The sequence below is a fragment of the Taudactylus pleione genome, unplaced genomic scaffold, assembly GCF_031769625.1.
Source record: "Taudactylus pleione unplaced genomic scaffold, aTauple2 ptg001086l, whole genome shotgun sequence".
Classification (NCBI taxonomy): domain Eukaryota; kingdom Metazoa; phylum Chordata; class Amphibia; order Anura; family Myobatrachidae; genus Taudactylus; species Taudactylus pleione.
Genome location: NW_028285487.1, coordinates 779,646 through 797,865, shown reverse-complemented (window position 1 = coordinate 797,865; position 18,220 = coordinate 779,646). Strand labels below are relative to the sequence as shown.

Sequence of the window (18,220 nt, the reverse complement as noted above, 5' to 3'; positions counted from 1 at the left end):
TCTGAGTTCCGTTATTTTGGAGGGAACAATCCGAACTCAACGTGCAAACTCGAACCTATCCGAGCCTGCACATCCCTAATACACACACACACACACACACACACACACACATACACGGACACTCATATATGTGTATGCACATACTTACACATGGACGCTCATCTGTATATATTCACGTACATACACAGACGCATATTTGCTATTTCAATACACAGATGCACATATGCAAACGCATACATATAGAATGGTTATTATCTATAATGTGTGGGAACCAGAGTTATTAAAGGTATTTTTAGCTAATAATTATGATGTAAGATGTACTTAAATGAGATCTAAGGTTCAGATTATAGTGGACATGTCATGTTTGGTATCATACTAAATCCCTGTTTATTTGCAGACATCCGTTTCTATCGGCAAAGAAGTCACATCATGCGTCCGCTAGTTATGGATTATAGGGAGTTATTGGTTAGAATGTTATTACTTGTATGCAGTGTTGTAGCCAGTATTAACCAGTTGTTTCGGCGGGAAACTACACAATGTGACCGTTGGAGGACTGAGACATGCCCCTGATGACACCGTATGAACCGACCAATGACCGAATTGATCAGAAGCAAGAACCAATAAGAACCTGTCAATTTGTCCCTTTGCTAACTCTGAAACCTGTAAGGTATATAAGCTGTGTGCTGACCTCAGTGTACAGGTATCTTCTTGCGACCACAGACGTCTGGATTGATGACTGTATACTGGGACCAGTGCGCACGCGTATGTATCGAGCTGTACTTTATTATTGCTTTTTACTCTAATTGTTAAATCTTACATCGTGTTACCCCTTTATACATAAATAACTTTTATGCTTTGGAACCATACGATTGGACTGGAAAGCAATTCCTTCTTAAGCGACTTGTAGCGCTAAATAGCGACTTATAGGAATCAATAGTGCCTAAAGTGGATAACTACTAAAAGATCCCAGAAAAAACTTCATCCCAAGCAGGCATCTGTAGGTCAAAACCTCAAGGTCTTCCCAATCAGCCCTGATTGGCGTCTCTAGTTTCCTACTGAAAAACAGACAACCCACCAGCAATAGGGAAAGCTGGGTAATTACCAAAAATAATGTTTTAAGTGGTGCCTGAACTAACTAAAATTACAATGATTTGATATAATTGATATTTTACGAACTCTTTATTGGAGATGCGTGTATGTTAGGGAGTCCTGATTGAAGCCTGAGATGTGCCACATAATTACCTACAACAACCCTTTTCAAAAGACATGGACACCATGCTCTCCTCCGACAGGCTCCATTAAAATTAAATCATAATTGAATTAAGTAAAGAACATCTATTGAGAATCAACCTTATTGGCCAGGTATACAAGGGGCGAAAATTAGTTGTGTCGCCCCCCTCCCACGCGCCCGACAAGAGCCATTTCCATTGTTGCGCCTGCCGGGCGCGATCAGCTGTCGGCGGACCATTTCAGCTCGCACTCACCGGGGGGTACGAGCTGAAATGGGCGAAAAGTTACCTGTTTGGGCTCCCAAACGGCACTTTTCACGATCGCACCAAGCACTTTGGTCGGTGGTAGCCATTTTACACGGCTAAACCCTACCTCTATGGGCGCATTCAGCTAAATAACATACATCAAGTTGAATAGCGCCCCGCGATCTCCTGTCACTTTAGATGCGAGATCGGGCGCGCTAAAACAACTACTTACATAAAAGAAGACACAACATACATAAACAATACACTACAACACATAAATAATGCAAAATCAATAAAACACTCCTCTAAATAAAGGACATCCTAATTAAAGCCGTAATACAATACCAGTCCAAATATTCTCTACTCAGGTATTTAACAAAAAAGAACTGGCTGAGGGGAAGAAAAAACAAACAAACAAACAAAAAAAAAAAAAAAACTTTAAATGACTTGATGTTTTTACAGTCAGCGCCTATTTAAAACTTATCAACACAACTTTATCAAAATAAATTATGCTCCTTTCTGCAACCGCTGGGTATACACAGGGGCCTGAGCAAAGCTGAACTCACTTTTTTAGGGGGCAGAGGCGCTGTGTGGCAACAACCACGGCAACCAGCAGTGACCGGCACACACTGGGCGAGGAACCGCGGGTGCAGAGGAGCCAGCAAGGCCCTCAGAGTGGAGTTTGCTGGAAGATTCTCTTCCGGAAGCTGCCCGGTGGGTTTTCTGACTGGTAGCATCAGATGCGACCATGTCAGGGAAAGCCCAGCCTGGAACGCATCTGATGTGGTCACGCCAGGCAAGTTGTTATTGGGGAGAAAGTACATGTATGCGTATAAAATACTGTAAATAATATCTATAAATTAGAAGTCAGCTCCTCTGCGACTTGTATAAATGCAATTGCAATTCCGCCTTCATATTGTCACAAACGCTACAGTGATTTCGATTATTCACTATACTGAAATAAAAAAAAAAAATCTGTATTTTGACCGGTACTCATATGAACTTATCCAAGAAATAATTTTCATTTGGAAATCAGCATGAACCATAAGACACAGGGGCAGATGTACTAAGCTCTGGAAAGTGATGAATTTTAGAGTAATCAACTGCAAACCAATCAGCTCCTAACTGCCATTTTTCAAACACTAACACGACAGGAGCTGTTTGGTTGGCAGGTTATCACTTTCCAATTTATCGCTTTTCAAAGCTTAGTACATCTCCCCCCACAATATTATTCTAAGGAGAAATTACATTTGTCAAATTGTGAAACAACTAGAAAAGTGATGTATTTTGTACCTAAATAAAAAAAAAAAAAAAAAACGACCTTCCCAAACGCTGAACACACCACACAAAGCCAAACGATGCTACACTCACCAAGATCAGTAAGACGCTTTGGTGACCGGATGGAGTCCATTGACTGGTCTCTAGATCTTGATCGCTTTCGCCGAACTGGAGACCTGCTGAAACTCTTCCTCCTTACTGGCGACCGCGACCGGCGTCTTCTAACTGGAGACTTGCACACGCTTGCTTTTCTTGCAGGAGATCTCGACTTTTTCCGTCTGGGAGGTGTTCGACTTTTTCGTCTTTGCTTAATGCTGTAGTGATCTTTAGAGCTTGACCTTTTACGCCTCTTTTCAATGGATTTGTTTTTGTCTCTTGATGAAGATCGTGACCGTGTTTTCCTCTTACGTGTAATGTTACTTGGTGAGCGACTCCGAGACCGATCAGATTTTGACTGAGCACGTTGCTTGTTTATTGGTGATTTTGGGGTTGGAGATTTGGAACCAGACAGCCTTTTTCGCGGAACTGATGAGGAACGTGAGTGCCTTTTGCGAGAAGCTGACTGAGAGCCAGAGCGTTTTCGGCGAGAAGCAGATGTGGAGCGTGAACGCTTTCTGCGAGAGGCAGATGGGGAGCGTGAGCGTCTTCTTCGAACAACAGTCTGTGAAGGGGAGCGCCTCCTACGGGCCACAGGTGGTGAAGGAGAGCGCCTCCTACGCGCCACAGGTGGTGAAGGAGAGCGCCTCCTACGGACCATAGGTGGTGAAGGGGAGCGCCTTCTGCGGGATACTGACGGTGAGCGAGAGCGCTTCCTGCGGGTAACAGATGGAGAGCGCCTTCTACGAGTGACAGAAGGTGAGCGAGAGCGCCTTCTGCGATACGGAGAGGGCGAGCGGGAGTGCCTCCTACGAGAGAGAGAATGGGACCGAGAGCGCCTCCTGTGAGCCACAGAAGGTGAACGAGAGCGCTTACGGCCAACAGATGATGAATGAGAGCGCTTTCTAAATGACAAAGAGCGGGAGCGCCTTCTACGAGCTGCAGAGGTTGAGCGTGAGGATCTCTTGCGGGCCACAGATCGGGATCGGGAATCCTTCCCTTTGGCTACTGACACTGAACGAGAACGTCTCCCACGGACCAAAGAGGCAGAGCGAGAACGCCTTTTCCTGACAGCAGAATGAGACCTCCTTTTTCTTGTATCAGAAGCAGAGCGTGACTTCTTTCTTTTAGTAGCAGATGTAGAACGAGACCGCCTTGTTCTCACCGGTGACTTGGAACGTGACTTATTTCTACGTGTTCCAGACTTTGAGCGTGACCGTTTTTTCCGTGTAGCAGATTTTGATCTGGATTTTTTCCTGTCCTCTGACCTAGAATGTGATCGTGTTCGGTTTACGGATTCTGAGTGGGAATCGTTCTTTCTAGATGTAGGCTGGGATTGTGGAAAGTCTGCTTTTGACAAAGACTTGGAGCGTGAACGTTTGGTAGTAGCTTCCAAAGTCACTACTGCCTGTGTCGAAGACATTGCTGTTGAGTTTTCAGATTCAGAAATATTCACCAACTCATTATCTGCAGAACAACCCAGTATCGCAGAAGTGGGAGAAATCTTTGATATTAAAGATGCTTGCACGGTTTGGTCTTCCATTCTAGATGTTTGGTCTTCCAATGTAGAAACAAGACAATCCGATTTCATGGGACTTTCTGGAACTAAAAGAGACTCTTCAAGAGCCTGTTCATTTTTTGTCAATGGCTGATCAGATGGTAATTCAGACAAACATGGCTGCTCAGTTGCATCGACTGGCTCATCAAAAGAAGATACAGAACAAGGTAATTCCTTGGAACTATGAGTAACTGAAGGTACCGATGCTGTATGCTCAGCTGACATTTCTGAAGTAGACGAGGTTTCCTCCTCTGAAGGATGCTTTACTATAGTGCCTTCCAAAGTATCAAACTTAAGATTAACCGATACTTCATTTACAGGAGTCAAATGATGAGGCAGAGCTTCCGTTTCAAGTTTACAACTTTCATCTGATTGATCATATATTTTTAAACTCGAACTGGAAAACTGTTCATTGTCGGACTGTTCTCTATCACTATTAGGTAGAGAGTCTGAGAAACTGTCCACAGAAAGAGCATTAAATGCTGGAGTTTCGGTTGCTGAAATTAACATGACGGGAGGATCATTTTGCTCAAGCTCATTAGTTGATTTATAGACTGGTAATTCTGCTCCATGAGAATCTGAGCTTTGTTTCGGACTCAAGATAGTAGGCTGGTCAGAATCATAGGGCAATAGCTCAGGCGGTGTATGAAAAACAGAGGAACCCTGGTCAGAAGAATAGTCTGCAATACTGAGAAAAGGGTTTGCAGGTTGCTCAGAGTCATATGGCAGAAGTTCTGGAGGTGGCTCCGAATTGAATAGAACAGGCTCATACGAAGGTTCAGATGAAGACATTCCTGTCGGTTGCTCAGAATCATACGGCAATAGGTCTGGTGGAGTAATTTTATAATGGTGATCGATTTTAAGATGGTTATCAGGATCCTCAGACGCAGATTCAACAGTCATGACTGAAACTTGGCTAGAAGTGAAGCACTGTGATTTATCTTGGTTAGAACATGGTAAATCAGTTGCACATGATGTAATTTTCCCAGGTAAAAGAATACCAGTATATTTGTTAGCAATCGGTTCTGGTGATGGGGAAAGGTTACTGCTAAGGGGGTCATCAGTTTGAAGCATGTTCTGGGCATGCTCAGAGATGCAATTATCTGGTTGGCTGGTATTGAAATATGCTCCATCAGGAAGGGTTTGGTTCATTTTGGCAGAAGACTCACAGGGCTTGCTGAAATCAGTATCAATAGTAGGATTATCTTTAGGGGAATGTTTAGGGCTAACAACGGATTCTTCTGGAATAGAATTTTTGCAATTTTCTATTGGTTCATGCAGCAGTAGCTGGTCTGAGCTGGGGAAAGGTTTGTTCACTAGCAGATGATCTTCAATTGTAGTTTGTTTATTCAACAAGTTATAGTCACGACTACCTGTGGCTTCATCTGGTAAGGGAAGGTCAGTGATAATTGGAGGTATAACTGGCTGCAACCTGTTCGACTTTCTTTTAGGGGGAATCTGTTCAAAACAGGACACAGGTGTCTCTGGCACGGGCGAGCTGGAACTGCACATGGATCGCTCAGGCAAGGGAGATTTGGATCCAGGTGACACGCTGCCTGGCAAGGGTGAGTCCACAAAAGGTGCTGCTTCACCTGGGATGGCTTCACTAGGCAAGCTGGCACCAGTTGCAACTGCAGTCAGTGTCACTTCGTGACCAGATGCTGTGTCCTCTGGCAGCGGCACATGGGGTCCGGATGCTGTTTCACCCTTCAGCAGTGGTACATGGAGATCAGACGCTGCATCGCTCATCACCAGTGGAGCACTGAGACCAGTCACTGCCTCAGTCAGCAACTGCATGTGAGGGCTAAATGGCGCTTGGTAGGAACTGCACAAGGTCCTGTCGGAATCATCTATAGAGCCATGCTGTACAAATGGATGATTAAGGCAGAGTTCATCAGACAATAGCTTGCAAGAGCTAGAATAATGATCATGAGCCAAAGATTCATTGGATATCTGCATGGATTCAATGAGTTGTGCTTGGGCACCACTAGCGCAATGTTCATCTACGTGTGGTTTGGGTGCAATGGTAAAGCATTCCTCCTGATGGGGGTGATCTAAGACATTATACTCTTTGTTTGGTTGTGGTTGGTCAATGTTGACACAATCTTCATTAGATTGGGCAGGCTTAAACATAGCAAAGAGTGGTTTCTGATCAGACTGATCATGGGTGACATACGTTCCCTCCGGCTTCAGTTGATCAGGGCTGGCACACAATTTATCAAGCGGCCGTTGATCATAAGAGTCAGAATGAGAAAGCTTTGGATGATCAGTGGTGGAACAGGATTCATCCAGCCGAGCTGAGCCAGGACTGGGAAAGTGTCCAGTTAATAGTTTGGCTGGGTTTACATAGTGTTCTTCTGACAGCAAGCAGTCAGTGCTTTCAGTGCAGTCCTCCCGGTGGAAATGTTGAGGACTGAAATTAAGTTCCTTTGAAATGTTTTTAATTGGGCTAGCAGAAGATTCTTCTAATGTTGCATGGCTGGGGCTGGAACCACTTTCAAAAGAATAAGTTTGAACAAGCATCGGGCAAGATTCCTCATGCATTGGTCCAGCAGTGTTAACAGGTTTATCGACATGGGGGCAATCAGAAATCGCAAGTTGGTCCGGTTTTAGAGCTGGCTCAGATGTAACAGAACATTCATCTAGTTGAGCAAAACTAACTCTGGAACCAGGCTGAGAATATTGTGTCATTTTGGATCTGACATTTGGATGAACTGAACAGGAGTCATCAAGACTGTCATCAGTTTTGTCTGATATAGCAACATCAACATTGCAAGGTTGATTGCATGCCAAAGGATCTTGAACAAGGTCATCAGTTTTATTTGGCCAAGGGTTGCTGGGGCTAGAACATAGTTCATCTTCAGGCTTTTTAGGGGACTTCGTAACAGATTCAGCAGGACTGCAAAAGGTTTCAGTCAAGATAAGATTGAAGTAAGGTTTACATGTTTGGACGTGATCTGGACTAGCGTATGGCTCAACAAGCTGTGGGCGGTCAGGACTGGCATATGGTTCTACCAGCTGAGGGCGGTCAGGGCTACAATACGGTTCAACCAGCTGTGGCCGGTCAGGGCTGCTATACGGTTCAATCAGCTGGGGGATGTGAGGGCTGACACACGGTTCAACCAGTTGGGGCCGTTTTGGACTGGCATATAGTTCAATCAGTTGGGGGCGTTCTGGACTGGCATACAGTTCAACCAGCTGGGGCCGTTCTGGACTGGCATATGGTTCAACCAGCTGGGGCCGCTCTGGACTGGCATACGGTTCAACCAGCTGGGGCCGCTCTGGACTGGCATACGGTTCAACCAGCTGGGGCCGCTCTGGACTGACATACGGTTCAACCAGCTGGGAGTGGTCAGGACTAGTACAAGCTTCAACCAAGTGGGAGTTGTCAGAACCTGCATACAAATTAGTCACCAACTGGCAGTCAGAATTGGAGCGTTGCTCATTCAATAGCAGGGGGTCAGGACTGGCATAAGGGGCAACCAATACTGGGTGATCTGGTTTGGAATACGATTCCATCAGTAAGTTTTGATCAGGACTATGGTGTGATTCAACAAGTAAGGTGCAATCAGGACTTATTTTGGGTTCAACAAGTGGATGGCTGTCGAGACAATCAGGGCCATCACTTGCTTCAACCTGAAAGGGATGGACAGGACTAGAATGGGATTCAACAAGTAGAGAACCATCAGAGCTAGCATGGGGTTCAATCAATAAATTTTGCTCATGACTAACATGGGATTCATTAGATATGGAACAGATAGAAAGTGTGGGTCCTACAGCTAATTTATGTTCAGAATCTATACAGGGTTCAAACAATGCGATCTCAGATGTGCTACAGGTTTCACTATCTGGTTGAGGTGCAGAATCCTCATAAGACTGTACTTGTGGGTGATTTTCAGGTATTTCAGTAATAATGGCATGGCGTTCTTGAACAGTCTGTTTGTCTAGCAGTGACGTCTTGCCATTAAGTTCACTGGACAATGGATACTCAGAACCAGTAAGTGTTGGAAACTGCACAGAGGATGAAGAAAGCTCAATATTCAATGGGTGGTAAGTACTAGCTAGGGGCTCATGGGTTGACTGCTGTGCATTAATATCAAATAGATCAGCTTCAGCTTGGTGTTCAAGAGTATGTGGTTCAGGAGATACAATGGGCTTTGACAAACAAGAACTGTCAGCATGCTCTTCAGGTGACAAAGACTGAATAAAGTCAGGGTAAATAGATGGTTTGGATGTATTGTCATCATCAAACAATGGTTCATGGGCAGACATATAAGACTGTGCAGGAACAAAATCAGACATCTGGTTTTGGGATGTAGAAGCCACATCTGGCATTGGCATGTGCGTTGTAGCAGCCACATCAGGTACTGGCATCCGTGCTGCAGCAGCCACATCAGGCAACAGAATTCCAGCAGCAACATCTGGCACAAGAGCCCCACTGGCCACTGGCACTAGGGCTTCAGCAGCCACATCAGGCATCAGATTAACTGTTTCAGGAGGTAGCTCATGCTCAGGGGGTACCTGGGCTTCATTGGCCACGTCGGAGCTCGGAACCTGGGCTTCCGTTGCCATATCAGATCCTGGCACCTGTGCTTCAGTGACTAGGTCAGATCCTGGAACCTGGGCTTCAAGGGCAAGGTCAGAACCTGGAACCTGGGCTTCAGAGGCCAAGTCTGCCCCTTGTAACTGTGCTCCAGAAGTGAGATCAGGCACAGTCCACTGTGTTGTAGCGGCCAGATCAGGCACAGCCCACTGTGTACCTGGAGTTAGATTTGTCATAGCCCACTGTGACCCAGCTGTAAGGTCAGGAACAGTCCATTGTGTTCCAGCAGTCAAGTCAGGCACTGTCCATTGTGCTCCAGTGGCAACATCAGGCATAGCCCACTGTGTTCCAGCAGCAAGATCAGGTACAGACCATTGTGTTCCAACAGTCAAGTCATGAATAGGCCAATGTGAACCAGTTGCTAGATCAGACATAGGCCACTGTGTACCATTTCCCAAGTCAGTTACAGACCATGAAGTTCCAGTGGCAATATCAGGCACAGGCCATTGAGATCCGCTGGACATATCAGGTACATGCCATTGAGTTGCAGTGGTTAAGTCAGGTACAGATAACTGTGTTTCAGCAACTAAATTGGACACAGACAACTGTTCTGCAGGAGGGACACTGGGCAAAGGAATCTGCCCTCCAGCAGTCACAGTGGGCAAAGGTACATCTGCCAAATTGGGTACTGGCATTTGTCCTACAGTCGTCAAGTTGGGCACAGGAACATTTGCTCTAGTAGAAAAATTGGGCAATTGAGCTCTGGTTGTTACAGAAGGCAAAGGTATTTGTTCCTTAATTGACAACTTTCCACCAGTCCCTTTGGACTTTGCTTGGGATAGCTGCTTCTGAATAAGAGACTTTAATCCAATACTGTGCTTAAATGCTGCAGTTTTTGACAAAGCTATTCTCTTTTGTGGTAGTGGAGAAGTGGACTTCCCCTTACTTACAGGAGATTTGTCTTTCTGCTTGGCTTGTGACCGTGAGCGGCGTCTACGAACAGGTGACTTTGACAAGGATTTTCTTTTCTTTGTTGACAAAGAACGAGAAAGTCTAGAAGATGACCTAGAGCGATCTCTTCTGGAATTTGACAAAGAACGAGATCGGCACCACCTTCCTCGAGATCTTGAGCGATTCCAGCGAGTATGTGATCTTGAACGACTACGATGACGTGGGGCTGGAGATCTGGAGAGAGAGCGGTCCTTATTTCTTGTTCGGGAACTTCTTCTTGGAGATGCAGACAATGACCGTGAGCGGCTCCTTGAGGACAAAGACTTGGAGTGTGATTGCCTTCTCCAAGCTGGCGAATAAGAGCGAGAAGACTTTCTATTACCGGATGTCTTAGAATGTGAACTCTTCCTAGCTCCTGATTTAGAGCGCGATCTTCCTTTTCTGCCTGGGGATTTAGACTGCAATCTGTTTCTTCGAGTTTTTGATTTGGAGCGTGAACTCCGCTGTTTCCCCCCAGCTTTAGAAGATCGGGTTCTCTCTGATGATTTTGAGCTAGAGCGCTTTCTTTTTCCTGATGATTTTGAAGGCGAGTGTTTTTTTTTGCCTTTAGACTTCGACTGTGAACGTCGTTTCTTTCCTCCTGACCTGGACCGCGATCGTCTCCTTTTGGCAGATTTTGAATGAGAGCTTTTCTTTCTTGTTGATGACTCGGATCGCTTTTTTCGAGGCACAGATTTAGAATGGGAACGCCTTCTTCGGGCTGTAGACTTTGACCTTGAGCGAGAAGTCCGTCCTCTGTCTAGAGACGGTGAGCGACTGTCCTGGGCCACTGACCTTGAGCGATACTGACGCTGCTTAACTCCCAATTTAGACAAAGCATTAGGCAGATGGGGAAATGCATGTTTGGTAGCAGAGTAGGATTGGGAGTCATCTGATCCCTGAATGTTATCAGACAGCAAGTTTTTTCCAGTCTGTTGTTCAGATTCACTGTCCAATTGTGAGGGCTCAGATGGTACATCTGGTGAGGGCTTTTCAAGAGTGATGGATTTTGAAGATTCTTCACAAACTTGAGCACTTGGATGAGCAGAAGGTAACTCTAGAGAACACTTTAAGCTAGACCCTGAAACATCTGAAGATGATAGAGTGGATGGACATGAAGGCTCTGAGGAAGCTGTGCTGCTTTTAGAGGTCTCTATACCAGAAGAGTCTGAGATGTTACACACGTCAGGGACAGTGACAGTCTTAAATGTATTGCTGAATTTAAAGTGCAACGGCAGAGGTATTTCAGAAGACTTCTTTGTATCATGTAGAATGGTTTTAGAAGATAATATTTGATCTGCATGAGGTTTATTTGTTATTGAACCAACATTAGCCATTTTAGAATGAGAAATAGGAGTTTTTTCACTTTGCTCAAGGGCATTGGCTTCAATGTGTTTAACTGCAGTTAGTGTGTGGATCTTTGCTTTTTTTTGTTCACGTTTCAGTGCAGTTTCATGCTTAGGTAGAAGGGTCACAATATTAAACCCAATTTCAGAAGACTTCTTCTGCTTCAACATGTGGCTACTCATTGAAGAATAAGGCTTAATAATCTTTTCATGGTCTCGGTTATCAGCCTCTAAAACATCTAACTGTGAATGTACCTCATTAATTGTATTACATGAAGCTCTGGAGATTGAAGTCGGTTCATAATCCTGGCTGACACTGGTGTCTTTCTGCTTCACAAAGTCATCAAGACAGCTTTCTGCCTTGGCTCTTTTGGTTGTATTGGACATAATAGGACTCGCTACAGTGATTAGGTTGCTATTTTCAGTTTTGCAAGACAGTCCATCATTTGATGCAGCAACACTTTTAGGTTCTTTTTCAGTCTGTTTTTTGGAACGACTATGCTGAACCACCATATCCTTGCAGACCACACCTGAATCCAGATCACTGATATTTAGGGAGCAATCCTTGATGACCTCTCTGACCTCTGAAATTGTTTGTTTAACAATTGTTTCTGATAATTCATGTATTTTCTCAACGACCAAATGGCTTTTCTCTACGACCAAATGGCTTTTCTCTACATTCACATCATCAAGTTTAACAATCAGTGGTGAATCAGAATTTTTTTTTGTGTTTGGCATAACACCTAGAGTCTCTTTTCCTGTTGCAATTCTGAGGTTTTCGTCTTCATTTGCACTAATAATGACACTGGTACTTGGGGCACTCTCAGGAGTTCGATGTCCTTCTCTTGCTTTGCTATAAGATGATTCATCGTTCTTACTTCTTATGTGTTTATCATAAATATTGTCAGACGTAAGAGGTTTACAGAGATCTTTGCTCTCATTGTTAGTGTAAGAGCCTTTGCCGTCAATGTTTGCAGACATCTCATTATATATTTGCTTTTTAATGTCTGTTTCTTTAGTTGAAGGCACTGGATGAGCGTCTGGGATGTCGAATATGTGTTCAATTACCTTGTCAGAGGAACCAAAATTGGATTCATCAGGTTTGACAGATGCAAGCGAAGACTTGACTTCTGAATCATGAAATAAATTAGACTCCAGTAAGTCAACAATCTGTTCTTCAGAACTAGGGTGCTCCTCATAAGAAATATATGGTGGAATTTTATTGTGAAGGAAAGCAGACTTCTCTTCCACACTGTAGACTTCTTTTTCGACTCCGCTGGTGGATACACAAATGTGAAGCTTATCTTGCTCAAGTGGCTGAGAGATTTGCTGCTCTGCAGCATACAAAGGTGAGAAATTTAGCAAACGACTCGATTCTTTATGCGGAGGACTACTGGAGACAGTCTTCTCTTTCTTTTGCATTTGTTGACCAACCGATTTTTTTTCTGCTGAATTTGGAACTGAAGACTTTTTATGAATAGTATGTAATCTCTCAGGCTCACTTGTGCTCTTGCGGTTACCTAGAACTTGGAGGCTCGCATTTCCTTCAGCAAATTCCAGTTCTTGGGAAACGTCTGAAAATGTTTCCAATTTGTTTGAGGAATTAGATATTTCAATTGTATTGATGTTGCCAACACAAAGATCAATATGATCATGTGATAAAAGCCCCTTCTGTACAGGTTTGTCTACTGTGTTGCTTCCAACAAGGTCATCAGATGTCATACTCTCTTCAGTTGTCTCATTAGAGACAATGGAATTCTGTTTGAGTGGGATGAACACACTTAGTTCTGTATTTTCGACAACTTCGAACTCCGTTCGACATTGAGAATCTTTTTGCATACTACTGGATTTCACAAATTCTCTTTCTGATCCACTTCCTGTATTTAAACCCCTAGGGTCAGGAATACAGTCATGTGAAATAGTGTCATTTTTTAAGTATAGCCTTTCATTTATTGCTTGAGAGCCATCATAACAATCCTCTTGCATTGCATCTTCAGCCACACTTGACGATTTGAAATTAGAAACCGTTGTATCCATCGGCTTCAAAAAATTGTTTCCTGAAGGAAAAGCAGCACTGTCTAAGATTCCTTGTTCTGTAAGCTGGGTACAGCCAGAATGGCCAGTTCTCGAATTACCAGGTACAGGCAAATTCAAGGCATCACTTGAAATTGCGGTGGCTACCAGAGACTTTGCTTGTCTATTAAATAATGAATCCAAACCTTTATGGGGAACTACTGGAGAGAAAGGGGACTTTAACATTGCTTCAGAAGTGATGACAGTGGGGGAAGCAGTGTGCAATGGTTCCATTTCATGTTTTGATCGATCACATTCATTACTGCTGATGCCTTGCTCAGGTGGAGAACTGGATTGCTCCGTGGATGCAGTAGACTCAGGCTTAAAATGTCTCTGAGAAGAACTTAATAAATCATGTACCTCGTCAGGCTTTCGCAAAACCAATTTTGAACATTTGTTGGACTCCAGCAGCTGGAAAGGTGGAAACGGGGCAGCATCCTTTACAATACACTTTGGAGTGACATGGTGACTTGTATGTTCTATGTTTGATGTGATAAAGGTGTTACCAGGAGAATTAGGCTTACTAGCAGATTTCTGGTTAAATGTGCTGTCTTCAGATTTTAAAAAGGCATTGCTTAAAGTAACTAAATTTTGGTTAGCAAATTCTAGCGTATCAATAACGGGCTTATAGTTAGATGCGGGATCAGTTGGAACAGAATCTTTAGCAGAAACAACAATGTCCCTTTCACCATAAATTTCAGATATTTGCTGTTTTGATGTATCTGTGGTGCAAGAACTTTCCACTTGCATTGGTGCAATCAATGGAACAGAAGCCTTATTTGCAAAGGGGTGACTGATGATTCCCAACTCTGGCTTATGTTCAGCTTCAATTTCTAAATTTGGAATAGGACTGGACAACCTGCCAACAGATTCTTCTTTGGAATTAATGTTGCTTGATCCATAATCTACAGTATTAACTACAGTTTTTAGCTTCTCTTCATCGACTGGACAACTAAAGCGTCCATCAGCAATGTCTGGACTGATGGCTTTTAGATATTTTAAAGGAGAGTCATTTAAAATTTCAGACCCAGAAGAGCCTTTTTGTGTAGTGAATGTATTTGTGGATACTGCTGGCAATTCTGAGCAATCGGTCTGTGTTGATGAAAAATGCATCTGCTCAGCGTCCATGCAACATTCTATAGAAGGCTTTGGAAAAGTTTGGGGTTCTTCAGAAGATGAAATAAAAGCAAGATTTTGCGTTTTGACTGGTGACCTAGAATCAGTGCATGTTGTCTGCTTCTCTTGGACAGGGGTCTTCAATGAAAAATCATTCAAATTCATAACTGCAGCAACGGTGGAGGTCTCCATTTCTGCTGTATTTTCATCACATGGCTCCAGTAGTTTTACTGATGATCTAATCTGGTCTTGATTTGTTAAGGATTTAGAAAGTGACCCTGAAGTTATATTAAGTAATTCCATCTCGTTTTTACCGACTATTGAAGATAAAGCAGAATTAGTCTCCTCAGCTGATGAAGATTTTGGAAGCTGCTTTTTATTTAAGGACATAGACCTTGACCTCCTGAGTTCAGTGGATGCTCTAGACCCCGACCTTGACCTTTGTCCTCTAGTAGATCTTGTTAAGTTTTTTGCAGTAGACTGTGCTTGTCCTTTTCTGGCAATTGAGGTTGACCTGGTCCGTCTCCTTTTGGTGGCTGAAATGGATCTGGACTTCTGTCTCTTTCCATCAAAATCAGTCCGCAACCTATGTCTTGTGACAGAGTCAGACTTGGACCTACGTTTACTGCCTGTCGAGCTGGACCTGGACCTTCGCCTCCTGGATGTCGAGACAGACCTGCGCCTCCTGGCCAAAGACCCAGACCCATGTCTCCAGCCTGCTGAGCTAGACCTACGTCTTCTAGCTGCCGAGACGGACCTGGACCTACGTCTTCTAGCTGAGCCAGATCTTCGCCTTCTGACAGCCGAGGGGGACCTAGACCTTCGCCTTCTGGTACCTGAGAGGGACCTGGACCTTCGCCTCCTGGCAGTCGAGGAAGACCTGGATCTTCTCCTCCTGGCAGCCGAGGGAGACCTAGTCCTTCTCCTCCTGGCAGCTGAGGGAGACCTGGACCTTCGCCTCCTGGCAGCTGAGGGAGACCTGGATCTTCGCCTCCTGGCAGCCGAGGGAGACCTGGACCTTCGCCTCCTGGCAGCCGAGGGGGACCTGGACCTTCGCCTCCTGGCAGCCGAGGGGGACCTCCGTCTCCTGCCTGTTGAGCCGGACCTCCGCCTTCTAGCCACTGACCCAGACCTGGACCTCCGTTTTCTGGTTGCAGATCTGGACCTTTGTCTTCTGGTAGCAGAGCCAGACTTAGACCGACGCTGTTTGCCAGCAGAGACAGACCTGGACTTCCTCCACCTGACGGCAGAGTCAGATCTCGATCTCCGCTTCCTGGCAGCTGAACCAGACCTTGATCGTCTCCACTTTGCAGATTTTGATCTTCTCCTCCTACTTGTTGATTCTGACCGTAACCTAGCTTTTCTGCTGGATGATCTTGATTTTTGTCTCCAATTTGCGGATTTGGACCTTGATCTATTCTTTTTTACAGAGGACCGTGTCCTTGTACGGTGCCTCTTATCAACTGATCTGGATCTCGACCTGCGTCTTCTTACAGGCGATTTACTTCTTGACCGGTGTCTTCTTGCAATTGACACCGACCTTTGCCTGTTTTTTATTGACTTTGACCACCAGCTCTTTATTGGGGATTTAGAATAGCGAACTGAAGTGCTGGATCGTGATCGTCTCCTCCTCACTGGAGATTTAGAGGTTGACCTCTGCCGCCGAGCTACTGAGCTGGAGCGGGACCGTCGTCTTCGACCACGGGAGCTAGAACGTGACTGTTGTCTCGTAATAGACTTGGAACTGATTTGCTGTGTCTTTGGGACCTTTACCAAAGACTTCGATCTTGATCGATGATGCATTGATAAAGATTTAGATCTTGAGCGCGACATTGCTGCAGAGTTTGGAAGCTTGTCACTGTCCAATTTCGACTGTGATCTTGAAATTAACACAGATGATTTATCTGAATGTGAAGGCAAATCTTTTATTTCAGTTAATGTACTACTGCTTAACTCAACAGCTTTTTCTTGTAAGGTCAAACATGGCTGGGACAAGGGTATTTCAATTTGCTGCAATTTTGCAGTGTCACAGTCTGTACTTTCTTTTTTGCCATCTTGTGCCTTACACCTTGTGGCTTCACTATTTTGCTGATCATTGAGAGATGACTCTTCAAGTGTTTCTGGCATTTCAGCTTCACAAGTGGCAAGGGAATTCATTTCATTTGGACATTTGGGACCAAAAAATCCAGACTCTACATCTAACTGTGGCCTTGCAGGTAGCTCTTCTTTCGTAGAACCAATATTTACATCTTGTACATTTACTAACGGTAGCACATCTATATTTACAATTTCTGTCTTGGATGGCAAGTCTTCTAATCTTGGAGGAGATGTAAATGCTGGTTTCCATACAGATTTTGCTTCTGAAATCAAATTCTCTTGGTCCTCACCGCTTGAAGCAGATTTTGATCTTTTTTCATTTTTCTCTTTTTTCTTTTTCTTTTTTTTCTTTTTACTTTTGTGCTTTTTGTGCTTTTTTGACTTCTTCTTAGATGTATCCTTTTTTACTTCATCGGAAGAACTAACTTCTACTGTGTTTAATTCTTTTGATACATGTTCTTCTTCCAGAACTGCGAAATAAAAACAAAAAGACATTTTTGAATAATAATCAAAACATACATTGAAATAAATTATATAAAATCTTGTTTGAGAGAAGTTCACAATATGGAGCATAAGGAAAAAAACTATTTTACAGCAAATAAAATGCAGTGCTAATAATTTGCCTTTGATTTTGTACATTATATTACGGTAATAGCCCACATTAGCTTTTTGTTGGTTATATACAATCTCTGGTACCCCAAATCATCCTCCTCTTCTAATCACCCATCATGTCCTGACTCATTACCATCATCTTGTCACCTTAACCAACAGCCTAGCCACCTCATCAGTTTCATATTTACCCCGCCTCCACATGGTCCTCATTAACGGCCTCATCATCAACGCACCAATACTACATAATCATTAGCGCCTCCTTACCTGCATCAATCATTAGCCCTTCTATTCTGTAACCCTACTGTCCTATCATTAACTCCCTCCATGTCACTTCACACCTTATTATAGAACAATACACAGACGGCAACAACAGCTCCATGTGATCAGTATCCATTGGCTCTCTTCCGTACAGGATTATACAATGTGAGTGATGAAGTAGCCTCCTACTGATGACTAATCCAGCCCCAGGTGTCCAGCTGCACATACAGTCAGGTGCATAAATATTGGGACATTGACAGAATTTTCATATTTTGGCCTCTATTCACCACCACAATGGCTTTGAAATGAAACAAACAAGATGTGCTTTAACTGCAGACTTTCAGACTTAGTTTGAGGGTAATTACATCCAAATCAGGTGAATGGTGTAGGAATTACAACGGTTTCTACATGTGCCTCCCACTTTTTAAGGGGCCAAAACTAATTGTAAGCCGCCCATGAAAGTATCACTGTTTCCATAATCCCTCTAGATCGTACCAGTGTTATACTGCTAAGCGCTGAGTAATGTGCGTGCTATTTAAAGAAGTGTTAATAGGTGCATTAGTCCTATGAGTGTATAATAGCTTGGGGGTGTGACTTAATGTCAGACAAGTGTGACATAAAAAAGGGCAAGGTATGATGTCATTAGTATGAAAATGTTCAAAAATATGAGAACAGGAAAGAAAACATAGGGGGGAAAATAAAGCATAACATTTAGGGTGCCTTTAAGAGAGTAATAACAGTAAAGTGCATTGACAAATTTTGCATCTTTTTAGTCTTT

At 43.8% G+C, this 18,220-nt stretch overlaps 1 protein-coding gene across 6 annotated transcripts in view; it reads right to left on the bottom strand.

The window, feature by feature from the left end:
* Window positions 1–18,220, bottom strand: part of SON (SON DNA and RNA binding protein) — a 109,823-nt gene that overhangs the window by 66,766 nt on the left and 24,837 nt on the right. For all 6 annotated transcript variants that reach the window (XR_015874868.1, XR_015874869.1, XM_088461671.1 and 3 more), the window contains exon 3: window positions 2,847–17,042. Coding sequence is in view for 4 of the 6 variants with exons in the window: in XM_088461671.1 (XP_088317797.1) it covers window positions 2,847–17,042 (14,196 nt within the window). In the remaining 2 variants the exon portion in view is untranslated. The remainder of the gene's footprint in view (window positions 1–2,846; window positions 17,043–18,220) is intronic.